This window comes from Ruditapes philippinarum, unplaced genomic scaffold (genome assembly GCF_026571515.1).
Source record: "Ruditapes philippinarum isolate M1 unplaced genomic scaffold, ASM2657151v2 ctg8188_1_1_1_1, whole genome shotgun sequence".
NCBI classification, from domain to species: domain Eukaryota; kingdom Metazoa; phylum Mollusca; class Bivalvia; order Venerida; family Veneridae; genus Ruditapes; species Ruditapes philippinarum.
The window spans coordinates 8,905-22,670 of record NW_026855048.1 but is presented as its reverse complement, the minus strand read 5'-3'; the positions used below and the strand labels follow the sequence as shown (position 1 = coordinate 22,670).

Genomic DNA, 13,766 nt, shown 5'->3' with positions numbered 1-13,766 from the left:
GGCTGGTCTGGATCCGTGCTGGTCGCAAACCCATTATGTTGGTTTTGTCGTGACGCGGCTCATATTACATTCCAGATTGAGATATGCTAGTTAACTTTGTATATTTTATCGCGGACTTTAATTACATTTTGAATTAACTACCTGGTTTTATAGTTTTTGTTAAATAGCATATTAGCTTTTATTTTCTTAGCTTAGCTTATTAGCTTTCTATAATTTGTAAGTGTAAAAAAAGACGGATAAAAGTACGGTACTAAACGGCATTTACATACACCAGGTCGTGTAAAAAATTATTTTGGTCGTGCAGCTGGACAAGTGAGATCAAATATGCATAAGAAGCTTCATTTGGTTGTGGCAGCGTGTAATAATAACGGAATTGGTATAAATGGAAATTTACCGTGGCGTTTGAAGTAATTTCACATTTTTAGATATTCTCGTTCATGTAAAATATGTGATTTAATTATAACTTTCACATGATTTCGCGATGTTACATGTAGACATTTTTACATGTTTATTTGTTTATGTGACATGATTAATGTAAATTAACACAAAGTGTGACCAAACAGTACAGGATTTGAATATATCATTTTGTTACTGGTAAAATGGTTTTATAAATTGTCTATTTTGATGAAATATGTGGAATAAATATATTTATTCTTAGAAATTCTAGAATTTGGCTGTTACATCATATGTCTTTCCTTCCACCAGTTATTATGCAGTACTCAACAATATATTTACTAATAATTCATATGATAATGTGGTAACTTATGAATTATTTATATCACAGTGAATCAATTTGCTTTATAAATCTTATACTGTAGCAGAGACATAAATAACCAGATATCAAAATCAGTAAAATAATACATTTTCTGAAAGCTTTTACATTTGTCTATGGCTGGAGGTTAAAACATTTAAAGTTCCCATTTAAATAAAGAAAATTTTTAAGAGAACTGCTTATATTAACCTTTGTTACATAACTTAATTAGTATGTGACAAAAAATGCCTAAGTGGGTATATTCTGCTACATTTTGTTATTTTTCAGGAAAGATATGGAATTTTTCAAAAAGATGACATCAGATACAATAAATCCTGGTAAGAGCATGTGTTTTTTATGTCCTGAAGTTATTATAATTTCTTTATCTTTTCCTAAAAGTCTTTACTGTAACCACGGATTTATATTACAAGGATCGGACACTTCCGTTTAGCTTAAAGTCTCGTCGCGCGCATGCGCGGAATCGCACATAGGATAAAGGTGGACAGAACGTGAGATGGCGGAACGCGCGGAGTGCGAAATATGACTGATTTTCACAAGAGTATGTGGTGTTATTGTAGCTTTGTGAAAAATTAAATACATATGAATGTATCGATACAGTATTATTTTGTGTCGCTAAAGTATTTATATATTAAAATATGCCGATAGAACGATGCTACGCTTAGTTAAAAAAGTACCTAATTTAAAAAATATTCCCTATTGTTTAGGCATACTCTCTACACTTTGACGCCCTTTTACTTCAAGCATAAATTATTACCGCGATTCAGATTAAGATAATTCTTTTTTAACATGGTTTAATGGGTGCATTGCAAAAAAAATGTTTCTTGATTGCTTAAAAACTTTTGAAGAAATTCATGTTGAAATTTGTCTTTATTTCTGTGAATTATTTCCAAATGATGTGTACATTTTTTATTTGATTACCTGTATATTTAATTACTATAAATATAGTAAATATTCTACTAATAAGTGTATTAAATATATTTTCAGATCATTCTAGACAAGCGTTCATATATAGATTAATTCATTAGATTGGTAAGGAAGAAACTTTTATTTGCATACGGAACAGCTGTTTTATAATATATTTTTTTATTTTGAAACAGATTTTTTTCATATTTATCCTTCACAATTCACGTCAAATGATTTATTTGTCATATGTTTATTCTAATTAGTTTTCAAAGAAAGGGCTATACAAATTTAGTTGTATATTTTCTATTTCATTTAAAAATGTTAATAAAGAAAATAGATTTACATTGTATTGATATATATCCTCTTCAGAATCATTTTCTTACCACACATACCATTGACTGTAGTTAAAGACCGCGCACATACAAAATATACATTCAAATTCTATTTGTTTTTGAAGATTGAGTGTTGCAATTATCACATGTAACCTGGTTATGAAAGTTTGAAAATAAAGTTTTTCAATTATCACTTGTTACCTGGTAATTAACCCCCTTCAAAAGTAATTAAACTTCAAAGAAATTTAAGTGCTGTGTAAAAAATAATCAAAAGTTACTTTTATTTCGCATAATACTGACTCGAACTGTTAAGATTTTTATTGTTTTTCTAGCGTTACATTAAAATATATCAATAATATCTTTCTACAGGCATTCACATAAAAAGAATATTTAAAATATACGAGGCCGGAATCGAGACAGCCACACGAGAGTACTTTTAAAATTGTTTCGACGATTATCTTCTTCACTGAACCGACTTTTGAAAACAGATTTACAAAAAAATAATAATGATATAAATGATGAAGGAAATTCAAATATTCTTTGAATATGGCAATATTTAAATCTCGGCAATATTTTGTACTAAAAAATGAATAAATTTTCTTCACGTGTTGAGCGAATTGTAAAGCCCGCAATACTTTTCCCTTAAAACAATTGTGCGTTAATAAATTTGACTACATAACCCAATTAATCTTAAATATTGCATCTTTGATCATCTGTGAATAACTAACATCGGCTTATTTTTTATTTTGAAATTGAATTTATTATGTTACCATGATAATAAATTTCAAATACCTACTTTTTATATAAAAAAATGTAAATTTACCGCGGATTTTTTTAAAGTTAATTTTTTAATCGTCGTTGCGGTCAGATAAACTGTACCTTTAAAAAAATAAATTAGATATTTGAATTAAACAAGTATTTTTCTTCAAAATAAACTTTAAATTTAAAAAATCGGATAATAAATGGAAAAGCTATATGGTATTTTGTAAAGTAGGTATCCATTGCAAACGGGCATTTACGCTTAGCGCCGGTAAATTATCGATCGGTGTACCTTTATCGGATGCACGACAGGATATTTAAGCATTTATATAGGGTTAACTGGGAGTGTCCGATCCCTGTAATATAAATCCGTAACTTGATCAACAATAATCGGCTAGATCTTATACAAGATATTTATGGGATTCACTATTTTATTGTTACTGTGTTACTGTACATGCATGTATACATGTATATGTAGTGTTATGCAAGCATTTTTTAGTTTATCATATGACTAAATTATAATGTCATATGACTTTACTACTGTACAACCATCATTATTTGTGGGGCATTTATTTTCATGGATTTCATGGATGGGTGACATTCCACGAATTTAAGATCTCAATATCCCTGCTTGTTTCATTTGGTGCAATATTAACTGTAGCGTAACATTAATCCAGTGGTGAAATAAGTGCAGAAATAAATTCCAGTTTTTGTATAATAAAAGTGAAAATGTAAATAATTTTGAAGTCTAAATATTCTGTTTGAAAGTTAATGATTTACAGTGAATTAAATGAGGACAAAATGTTTAAAATGTATAAAAGTTATAGTTTAAAGGTAGATTCAAATATATTGAATTATGGTCTTTGAACTTGTGTAAAATACACATTAGAAAGTAAGTAAGTAAGTAAGTAAGTAAGTAAGTAAAGTCTTTATTTACTGAGGCTACACATTTGGTTTCCCAATCTTCCATGTGGGCCTCAAAAACATAAATATACATAAAATATACATAATTTACATCCTGGTTATACAATGAAATTTTCAAAATACATATACAGGAAAACACAAAATATATTACTTTATAAAAACAATGCATAAATAATTAAAAACATAATACATATTCAAAATACATGTACAATGCATGAACACACATTACTTTACACTAAATCTATGTAAGATCAAGGTACTTAAGAGAGATTCCAACTGATATAGGACGCTTGAAATTTTCCAACAGTTTCAGATTTACGTACGGAGAGAGGGATATTATTCGATAGTTTGGGGCCCGAGTAAGTCAGAGATTTTCTAAAAATTTCTTTTTTTGGTTTAGGTATAAATAAATCTGAATTTTTTGCTGACCTAAAGTTACGTTCATGTTTTTGGTGAATATATAGAAATACATAGTAGTCGCCAATGGAAATTCCATGTGCCCACAATAAGAAATATTAAAGCTGCATGCCTACAGTTGAGCCAAAATATTTCAAGAAAATCAAACTTGAGGAAAATGTACTAATATTTTAAGAAAAGTAAAACAAGAGGGCCATGATGGCCCTGAGGTCGCTCACCTGTATATAGGCACCCCCCCCCCCCCCCCGGGCCAATTTTTAATCAAGGGCTTTTATTTGTTTATTTGAACAGACTTGGTAGACACCCATAAGAAGATGTTTCATGCTAAACATCTAAGTTCTAGCTCATTGGGTTTTTTAAAAGAAGATTTATTAAAGTTTTTACTATACACATATAGTTAAAAACAATGACACCCCTGGGGCAGGGCCAGTTTTGAACCCCGGGCTTTTATTTGAACAAACTTTGTAGATATTTACTTAAAGATGTTTCATGCTTAATATCTAAACTCTAGCTATTTGGGCTTTTTCAAAGAAGATTTTTAAGTTTTTGCTATACACATATAAGGAAAATCAATGACCCCCCCCACCCCCCCCCCCCGGGCGGGGCCAGTTTTGACCCCAGGGCTTTTATTTGAACATACTTGGTAGACACCCATTAGAACATGTTTCATGCTAAATATCTTAGCTCTAGCTCTTTGAGTTCTTTAAAAGAAGATTTTTTAAGTTTTTACTATATGCATATAGGGAAAAACTATGACCCCTGGGGCGGGGTCAATTTTGACCCCAGGGCTTTTATTTTTGAACATACTTGGTAGACATTCACTAGAAAGATGTTTCATGCTTAATATCTAAGCTCTAGCTCTTACGGTTCTTTAAAAGAAGATTTTTTTAAGTTTTTACTATATGCATATAGGGAAAATCAATGACCCCCGGGGCGGGGCAATTTTGACCCCAGGGCTTTTATTTGAACATACTTGGTAGACATTCACTAGAAGATGTTTCATGCTTAATATCTAAGCTCTAGCTCTTACGGTTCTTTAAAAGAAGATTTTTTAAGTTTTTACTATATGCATATAGGGAAAATCAATGACCCCCCGGGGCGGGGCCAATTTTGACCCCAGGGCTTTTATTTGAACAAACTTGGTAGACATTCACTAGAAGATGTTTCATGCCAAATATCTAAGCTCTAGCTCTTAGGGTTGTTTAAAAGAAGATATTTAAAGATTTTTCTTTCGGTTGCCATGGCAACCAGAGTTCTGCATGGAATTAAATTCTTTGAACAATTTTTAAAGGTGACCACCAAAGGAACATTCCTGTGAAGTTTGGATGAAATTGGCTCAGTGGTTTATGAGGAGATGTCATTTAAAGCAAAAGTTTACGGACGCCGGCCGGACGGACGGACGACGGACGGACGCCGGACGAAAAGCGATCACAAAAGCTCACCCTGTCACTTTGTGACAGGTGAGCTAAAAAAATGAAAATTCAAGTAATAATTTACAAGTTATAAGTGATTAATGACTGATTTTGCAGTATTCATCACCAATTTTGTACTGGGTGACTTACTGTAGTAACGTCTACTTTTGTACATTTTGACTGTTTTTTTGTTTTTTTTTGGTAATTAACATGGATTGCATTTTGTAAATTACTTTCTTTTTTCACTTTACAATATTTTACTTTTAAAAACATTTTCAAAATTTTTATGAAAATTAGCATGGATCTGGAGGCATGCTGCTTAACCCTTAAATCATGATATATAAACAATATTTTGGTAATCAAAAGACTTCAGATATCGATATATAAGAGGATATTGCATGAGTGTAGGTTTAATAATTTATTGAACGAGTTGAATAAAAACATATTATGCGAGCCTCTGGCGAGCATAGTATTGTTTTATTCAACGAGTTCAATAAATTTAGTATTGAATCTACACGAATATAATATTCTGTTTATCACATATTCAAAAAGAGAAGGGTTTACAGCTAAAATGAGTCATTTTTCATTGACGGCCTATAGTGTAACGCTGACATTTGTGCGCTTTAACGCTATGATTATATATAGCTCAAATGATGTCATGTCAAAGTGTTACTTAGTGTAATATCATTTTTATTACATGGCTTTATTACACTCCTGCCCCGCTGTTTATGTGATAAAAAGCTTTATGCACTTTAATTTTTCAGATAAACAGAATGCTGTCATAATGGGGAGAAAAACATGGTTTTCTATACCAGAAAAATTTCGACCTTTGAAAGGACGTGTTAACATAGTGCTTAGTCGAGAACTAAAGTGAGTACTATTTATAGCATCAGGAAAAAATCTACTGCCTCAAAATAAACTGACAGTAAAATCATATTAAGATTAGAGCAAGATTAAATCTAATATTTCTGATGTCAAATTCAATATTATGCATAATATTTTGACACATACATGTGAACTCTCCCACTTTAAGCGGGAGACTCCCACTTTCTGCAGCGATATTTTCTTAAAATAAGAGGTATTTTCACAAATTAAAGAAATCTACGTATTTTTGAAGTCAAAACTTCCTTCTTTGTTTATTGCAAATTCTAAAATCTCCCTCTTTTTGAAGAAAAATCTGCCACTTGATTATCGAAAAAAAAGTTCACATGATGTTAGTTTCATCTTCTTTTTGACATCAACTTTAAATTTTATGATATCATAAGTTTTGTATTTCAGATAATTTTCAGCTCAACAGTTCTTCAACAGTTTGAAGAAATAGTGGGAGCTATTGTACTCACCTTGGCTTCATTGTCTTGTTAGCATTACCTTCCTCACACTTTGGTTAATTCTTGGCTTGCAAGTTCGAATCTTCAAAACTATAGAAGGAAATCGGTTTAAAATTCACACACTTGTTCTCAGTGATTATATAAATGAATAGGAAATCTATGGGACTAGACTTGTTGGTCATTTGCAGTGAAGTTGGCAAGGTAATAGCTGGTTTGTTATCCAGGAAATCTTGTAAGGTGGACTAAATAACAAGATATAATAACCTAAAATGTGTCCAGATGAGCCAAAATATTTAAAGAAATTTAATCTTTCGAAAAATGTATAACGATCTTAAGAAAAGTAAAAAGATTCAATATTTAATTAAATATTTACATGTTACGTGCGATTTATGACTTGATTTTGCAGTATCTATCACTATAATTCTACTGCATTACTAACGCAGTAAGATGTATTTATGTATACATGTATTTTGACCTCTTTTAGATAATTTACGTGGATTGTAAGTGCCGTTTGCAATGTGTAATTTACTTTCCTTGTTCGCTTCACAATATTTTACTTTTAAGATTAAATACATTTTCAAAATTTTCATGAAAATTAGCATGAATCTGGAGGCATGCTGCTTTAAAGCAGAACGTAAAATGTGTTTAAAGCAGCAGCGTGCCTTCAGAACTTGCTTGTTTTCATGAAAATTTTAAAAGTCTATTTAAAAGTAAAATATTGTGAAGTGAACAAAAAATATAATTTCCACATTGCAACCAGCACTTGCAACCCTGCATGTAAATTACCAAAATAAGTTAAAATATGTATGAATAGCCCTTACTGTGTAAGTAACAAAGTAAAAATATGGTGATAAATACTGCAAAATCAGTCCTTAATTAATCCCTCATAACTTGAATCTTAAATCTTTTTAATTATCTTAAAATCGTAGTAAATTTTTCTCTAGTTTGCTTTTCTTAAAATATTGTTTGGCTTGTAGGTTAAAACTAAAACTTTCAATTTTTTTTAAGATAAACAAGTATCATCAGGAATCTACTATCTGATATAGAAATATGTAAACCTATTTTTGCGACGGACGCGCCCTCAGGCGCGTTCAGAGCTAAGTCATCTACACATGGGATTTCGTTGGCTACAATCGCGCAATGTGTCCTAAACCAATTAACAGCCCAAGAAATAGTACATGAATTTGATCCTTCAAAACTCCCATACTTTGACTGGATATCTTAATGTCTTCCATATTTAGCCTTTTCAATTTCAAATTAAGTTATCCAAGTTAAAATATGAACGTATATTATTGATAAAAACGTTGTAAGTCCCGTATATTATTGCGCAATATGCAAATTACTGCTGAAACGATTTACCGCTGTCGAAAAAGTAGGACAGCAAATTATACTACAATAAAGGTGTAACTTCCGAGTTCCAAGACATTATTAGTAGGAAATAAATATTTTCTACATTATACAAAACATTATTATTAACAAATCAAAAGTTTTTTCGTGACTCTAGGATAACTCGCGCATTAATAAAAGAAGAACTATTTTCGTGACTCATACCGCGGGTTTAGCTGAATATTCAGCAGTTATTAATATATTAGATACATTACAATGGTTAGTATAAATATTATTTTTTGAAATGCATGTAAGATTAGAGAGTTTTACAACACTTTACCGCCATGTAGTCTTTCATGGTAAGGAAGTTATAATATCAGTTCTACTTCCGATTCTTGTGGTTTGTTTACATATTTTTCTAGGTCATGATATGAGTTAGCCTTCGCTATTCTAAAAATAGATTCTGCTTCACCTGTTCTGATTTTTAGCTCGACTTTTCTATGAAAAGGGGAGCTATCCTACTCGCCCCGGCGTCGGCGTCGGCGTCACACCTTGGTTAAGTTTTTCGTACCACCCCACTTTATTTCAGAAGTATTACAAGTATGGCTTTGAAACTTACCATACTTGTTCACCATCATAACCTCCATCTACAGACAAGAGTACATAACTCTGTCAAGGTTTTTGACAGAATTATGACCCTTTTTTGACTTAGAAAGTGTATTGAGCTTGGTTAAGTTTTTTGTACCACCTCACTTTATTTCAAAACCATTGGAGGTATTGCTTTGAAACTGACCATACTTGTTTACCATCACGACCTTCATCAACAGACAAGAGGACATAACTCTGTCAAGGTTTTTGACAGAATTATGCCCCTTTTTGACTTAGAAAATACATTGAATATGGGTAAAAATCCACTTATTGCCTTAACCTTTTGAGATATTGCTTTGAAACTTTTAATGCTATTTCACATCATTACCCCCATCTGTACGCAAGAGAAGGTAACTCTGTCAAGGATTTGTTTTAAAAATTAAGGCCTTTTATCGACTTAGAATCTTGGTTAAGTTTTTAGTACCAGTCCACTTTTTGACTGAACTGTTTGAGATATTAATTTGAAAGTTGGAATACTTGTTTACAATCATGATTCCCAAACATGTCCAGGAGAAGGTAATTCTGTCAAAGATTTTATTTGAATTATGGCCCTTAACTGTCAATGTTTTGTATTATAGGCAAGCACTAAAAAACTTAAAAATTCTAAAAAAATTCATTCCTATCCACTTGTTCACTTTACCATAAATTATGTCATAATAAAATAATTCTTCACTAAATATCTTAATGCTCATGGCCATTGTTCACTTTAAAAATACAGAGATTCTTGTATTGCCTTTTACTGCAAAAACTTTTTTTATTGGCAAGCAATAAAAAAGTCGAGCGCGCTGTCTTACGGACAGCTCTTGTTGGACATGCGATAAGGAAGTACACATTATACATGTAATTAATAAACCAGTGGATTACATGCAATACTTTTAGAAATTCTATACAATTGTAAGAAGCAAACAAGTTGAAAATGGAATTTAGTGTGAAATTGAAAAGGACAACTAAACACTGTAGTGCTTAAGTGACATTTAAATTAAAATAAAAACGATGTGCTCTGGCCTACATCTTTACCTTGTAAATAAAAAAAATCTAAGAAATACACTATTAATTGCTGATGATTTTAACCAATTTTTTTTAATGAGACATATCCAAGAGAAATGAAAATACAAATGACTTATATTTTATTGTCTATATGCCCACTATGATATAACACGAATCAATTCTAAATAGAATTCTCAAATGTATAATGTATTATGTTTGAAGTTTATTTGCCTGGATTTATTCTAAAAAATATTTCGTTGACAATTTTTTTTCTATTTACATATCATTTCTTAGAATAAATCGATAAGGATACTGATTTACAAGTTTGACCAGAGTTTTTAAGCATAAATTTCATTCTGTATTTAAGTGCTTGAAAGTAGAAAATCTGAATTATATCAGTTTGGGACACAAAATATATTGCTCTACAAATCTCGAACTTGTATGAAACAAATTTTCTCTGTTATATATTTTGTGTTTTGTTTTGTTTTTTTTTTCTAAAAGAAGCCTTAATGTCTCTCCGGTTGCATGTCCGTCGCATTCAGTGCTGCAGCACTTTGATTAAGGGAGGTACCAACTGGTGTTCATATAGCTAGAAGTTTACCAGAGGCTGTATCTCTGGTAGAAACAGAGTTATCTGACCTTGTGGAAAATATACATATCATCGGGGGAAGCTCTGTGTATAAGGTACTTAATCGGTTTTTAAGGTTTGTGATCTTAAATAGCAAGGTTTTTGGCTTACATACTGTGCTTGTACTTTGAATATGACCATTATGTAAAATTCATGTGATTTACAAATCTGTTTTGATAATAGAAATAGTAACTTCAGTATGTATTTAAAAAAAAACACATTATTATTATCTTCATTTAACTTTATTAACTTTAAAATAACTCCACTGAAGTTAAAAAACTAAAAACATAAAATTTGAATTTATTACATAGATTGGTTGAGGCATTAAACACAGAAAAATACGCAAAGATGATTAAAAATATACTTATAAACCAATTGAAAATCGTATTTTGTGCAACGCTTTTCAATTTTCGGTCATTTACACAATAAGTATAATCATTCTGGAACTACAGAGTGAGCTATTGATTTCAAATTTTGCACACAAGTTATTTGTCTAGACCTACATCAAATGGAACATTGATTTCGAAAAAAAATATTTCCAGTCTCATTATGTCAAAAATCTCAGTTGAGTCCCTTTAAGCAAAAAACAGTTTTGAGTGATTTACATTGTATTTATGAACATTTTTTTTTATATTCAGAAGGAAAGATGGCCATGTGGTTAAGGTGTAATTGACTCAACTTGTATCATGGCCATGTTTTTACATTATTTTGATAGAAGTAACAAACTCTGGATTTTCATTGGTCAATGTTAATTTCTGCACTTGTTTCTGACCAATCAAATACCAAAGATTTGAAATTCGAGCTTACAACATTTCATTATAACCTCGGGCTCTAGTTAGTTTAAATAATTTATAAAATTTTGTAAGCTAGCATAATTTTAAAACTGTTTTTTGCTCCTTATGTTTCTACAGGAAGCTATGGCGGGACCATATCCCTGTAGAATATATCTTACAAGGGTGTTAAAGGACTTTGAATGCGATACTTTCCTGCCAGAAATTTCAGATGAAAAATTCACAAAGATTGCAAAGTAAGTACAAATGAAAAGGGAGGTAACTTTGAGTAAGTTACATGATAAGTATCTGCATAGTTGTTTCCCTTGGTCAAGTTCCATATACACACCCATGCCGATTTTGCAACTCCGTAAATATGGTATTGCACGGCCGTGCATATATTTTGATGTGACGTCATTAGCGTTTTACAAACATAGTGTAAAGACGGGCTAAATGTTAGCGTTACACTATAGGCGGGTCAAAGAAAAAATACTCTTAATAATTTCACTTTAAACGGTCTTTATTTTGGGTATGTGATAAATAGAATTTTAAATTTGTGTAAGTTCATTACTGAATTTATTGCAGGAGTTGAAAAAAAAAATTATGCTTGCCAGATGCTCGCATAATATAATTTTATTTAACTTGTGCAATAAATTCAGTATTGAACTTACACTCATTCAATATCCTCTATAACTTTCATTTGTTCTCCTTAAAAATAAACCTTTTAAGTCAGTGTAAAGATGTTTTTATAGAAATAAGAAACAATTTAGAGTTGAATGAAAACAACACCAATGTTCAGATACAAAATTCAGGTAACTGACTGGAAGTTCAAAGCATGAAATTTATTTGAAAAACTGATTTTAGTGTGAATTCCCATCCCTTTCATTGAATTCCCATCCCTTTCATTTAGTTATTTCTTAAATTTAGAAAAATGAATAAAAAAAATAAAAATAAAAAAAATAGATATAAAATTGACAGGTTCATAATTTGTACTTGTATTTGAAAATAATTTTGCAACCTGAGATTATTCTTTGATGTATTTGGCTTCTGATATGTCAAAAAAGTATTATGTAACAAATTTGAAGTGGCTGAGGGAGGTTCCCATACTTACTGAAATATTGATTCCTACCAGGTATATAGTGTGTAATTACTGTATCCAGTTATATTCCCTGAGATGTCTTATATTTTAAACCATGTTTGAATGATGGGTCTGATTTGATAATACCAGTTATTTGATTTTGTACATTTTCGATATTATCATATGGCTCTCTGAGTCTAGTGGATAACATGGCAAATATTTGAAGCATGTTGCCTATGCAAGCTGTACATATAAAGTTTTGTGTATTTCATTTAAATTATCATGTATTTATACCCCTGAACCGCCTCCGTGGTCGAGCGGTTAGAGTCGATGACTGCTAATCCAGTTACCTCTCTGGCTTGGGTTCAATCCCCGGGAGATGCTTTGGTAGTTTAGCGCGGAGGAAGGTAGTCTAGTACTGGTGTAACTCTCTAGGAACGATGGTTAGGAAACTACCCGCCTATATGACTGAAATACTGTTAGAAAAAGGCGTAAAATGAAACAAACAAACAAACATTTATACCCCTGAAAGGAAGTTTTGGGGGGTATATAGGAGTCACTCGGTGGTCGGTCGGTTGGTTGGTCGGTCCTGCGGTCCGTTGCATTTTCCTTGTCCGGAGCATAACTTGAAGACTAATGATTGGAATTCAATACAACTTCATACAATGATCAAGCACATTGAAAGGAAGTGCAGTGCACAAGAACCATAACTCTATATTGACTAATTACAGAGTTATTGCCCTTAGTTACTTTTCCTTGTCCTGAGCATATCATGAAAACTACTGGTTGGAATTCAAAACAACTTCATACAATAGTCAAGCACAATAAGGGGAAGTGCAGTACACAAGAACCATAACTCTATCTAAAGTAATTACAAAGTTATTGCCCTTTGTTTCTTTTTCATAGCTTTCTTTTGTCCGGACCATAACTTGAAGACTAATGGTTGGAATTCAATATAATTTCATACAATGGTCAAGCACATTGAGAGGAAGTGCAGTGCATAAGAACCATAACTCCATGTTGTCTAATTACAGAGTTATTGCCCTTTGTTACTTTTCCTTGTATGGAGCATAACTTGAAAACTACTGGTTGGAATTCAAAACAACTTCATACAATGGTCAAGCACAATAAAAGAAAGTGCAGTGCACAAGAACCATAACTCTCTCAAGTATTTACAGAGTTATTGCCCTTTGTTACTTTTCCATAGCTTTTTTTTTGTCCGGAGCATAACTTGAAGACTAATGGTTGGAATTCAATACAACTTCATACAATGATCAAGTACATTGAGAGGAAGTTCAGTGTATAAGAATCATAACTCCATCTTGACTAATTACAGACTTATTGCCCTTTGATATTTTTCCTTGTTTGGAGCATAACTTGAAAACTACTGGTTGGAATTCAATACAACTTCATACAATCATCAAGCACATTAAGAGAAAGTGCAGTGTACAAGAACCATAACTATATCTTGACTAATTACAG

General features: G+C 31.5%; 1 protein-coding gene across 1 annotated transcript; it reads left to right on the top strand.

Annotated features, from left to right (window-relative positions):
• Positions 1-273: 273 nt before the first annotated feature.
• On the top strand, positions 274-11,490 carry LOC132741967 (dihydrofolate reductase-like). Its single transcript, XM_060730243.1, has 5 exons — positions 274-407; positions 1,040-1,089; positions 6,284-6,389; positions 10,372-10,492; positions 11,348-11,490. The coding sequence occupies exons 1-5, from the start codon at positions 325-327 to the stop codon at positions 11,465-11,467; spliced, it is 480 nt and encodes a 159-aa protein (XP_060586226.1). The 5' UTR covers positions 274-324; the 3' UTR covers positions 11,468-11,490.
• The last annotated feature ends 2,276 nt before the right edge of the window (positions 11,491-13,766 follow it).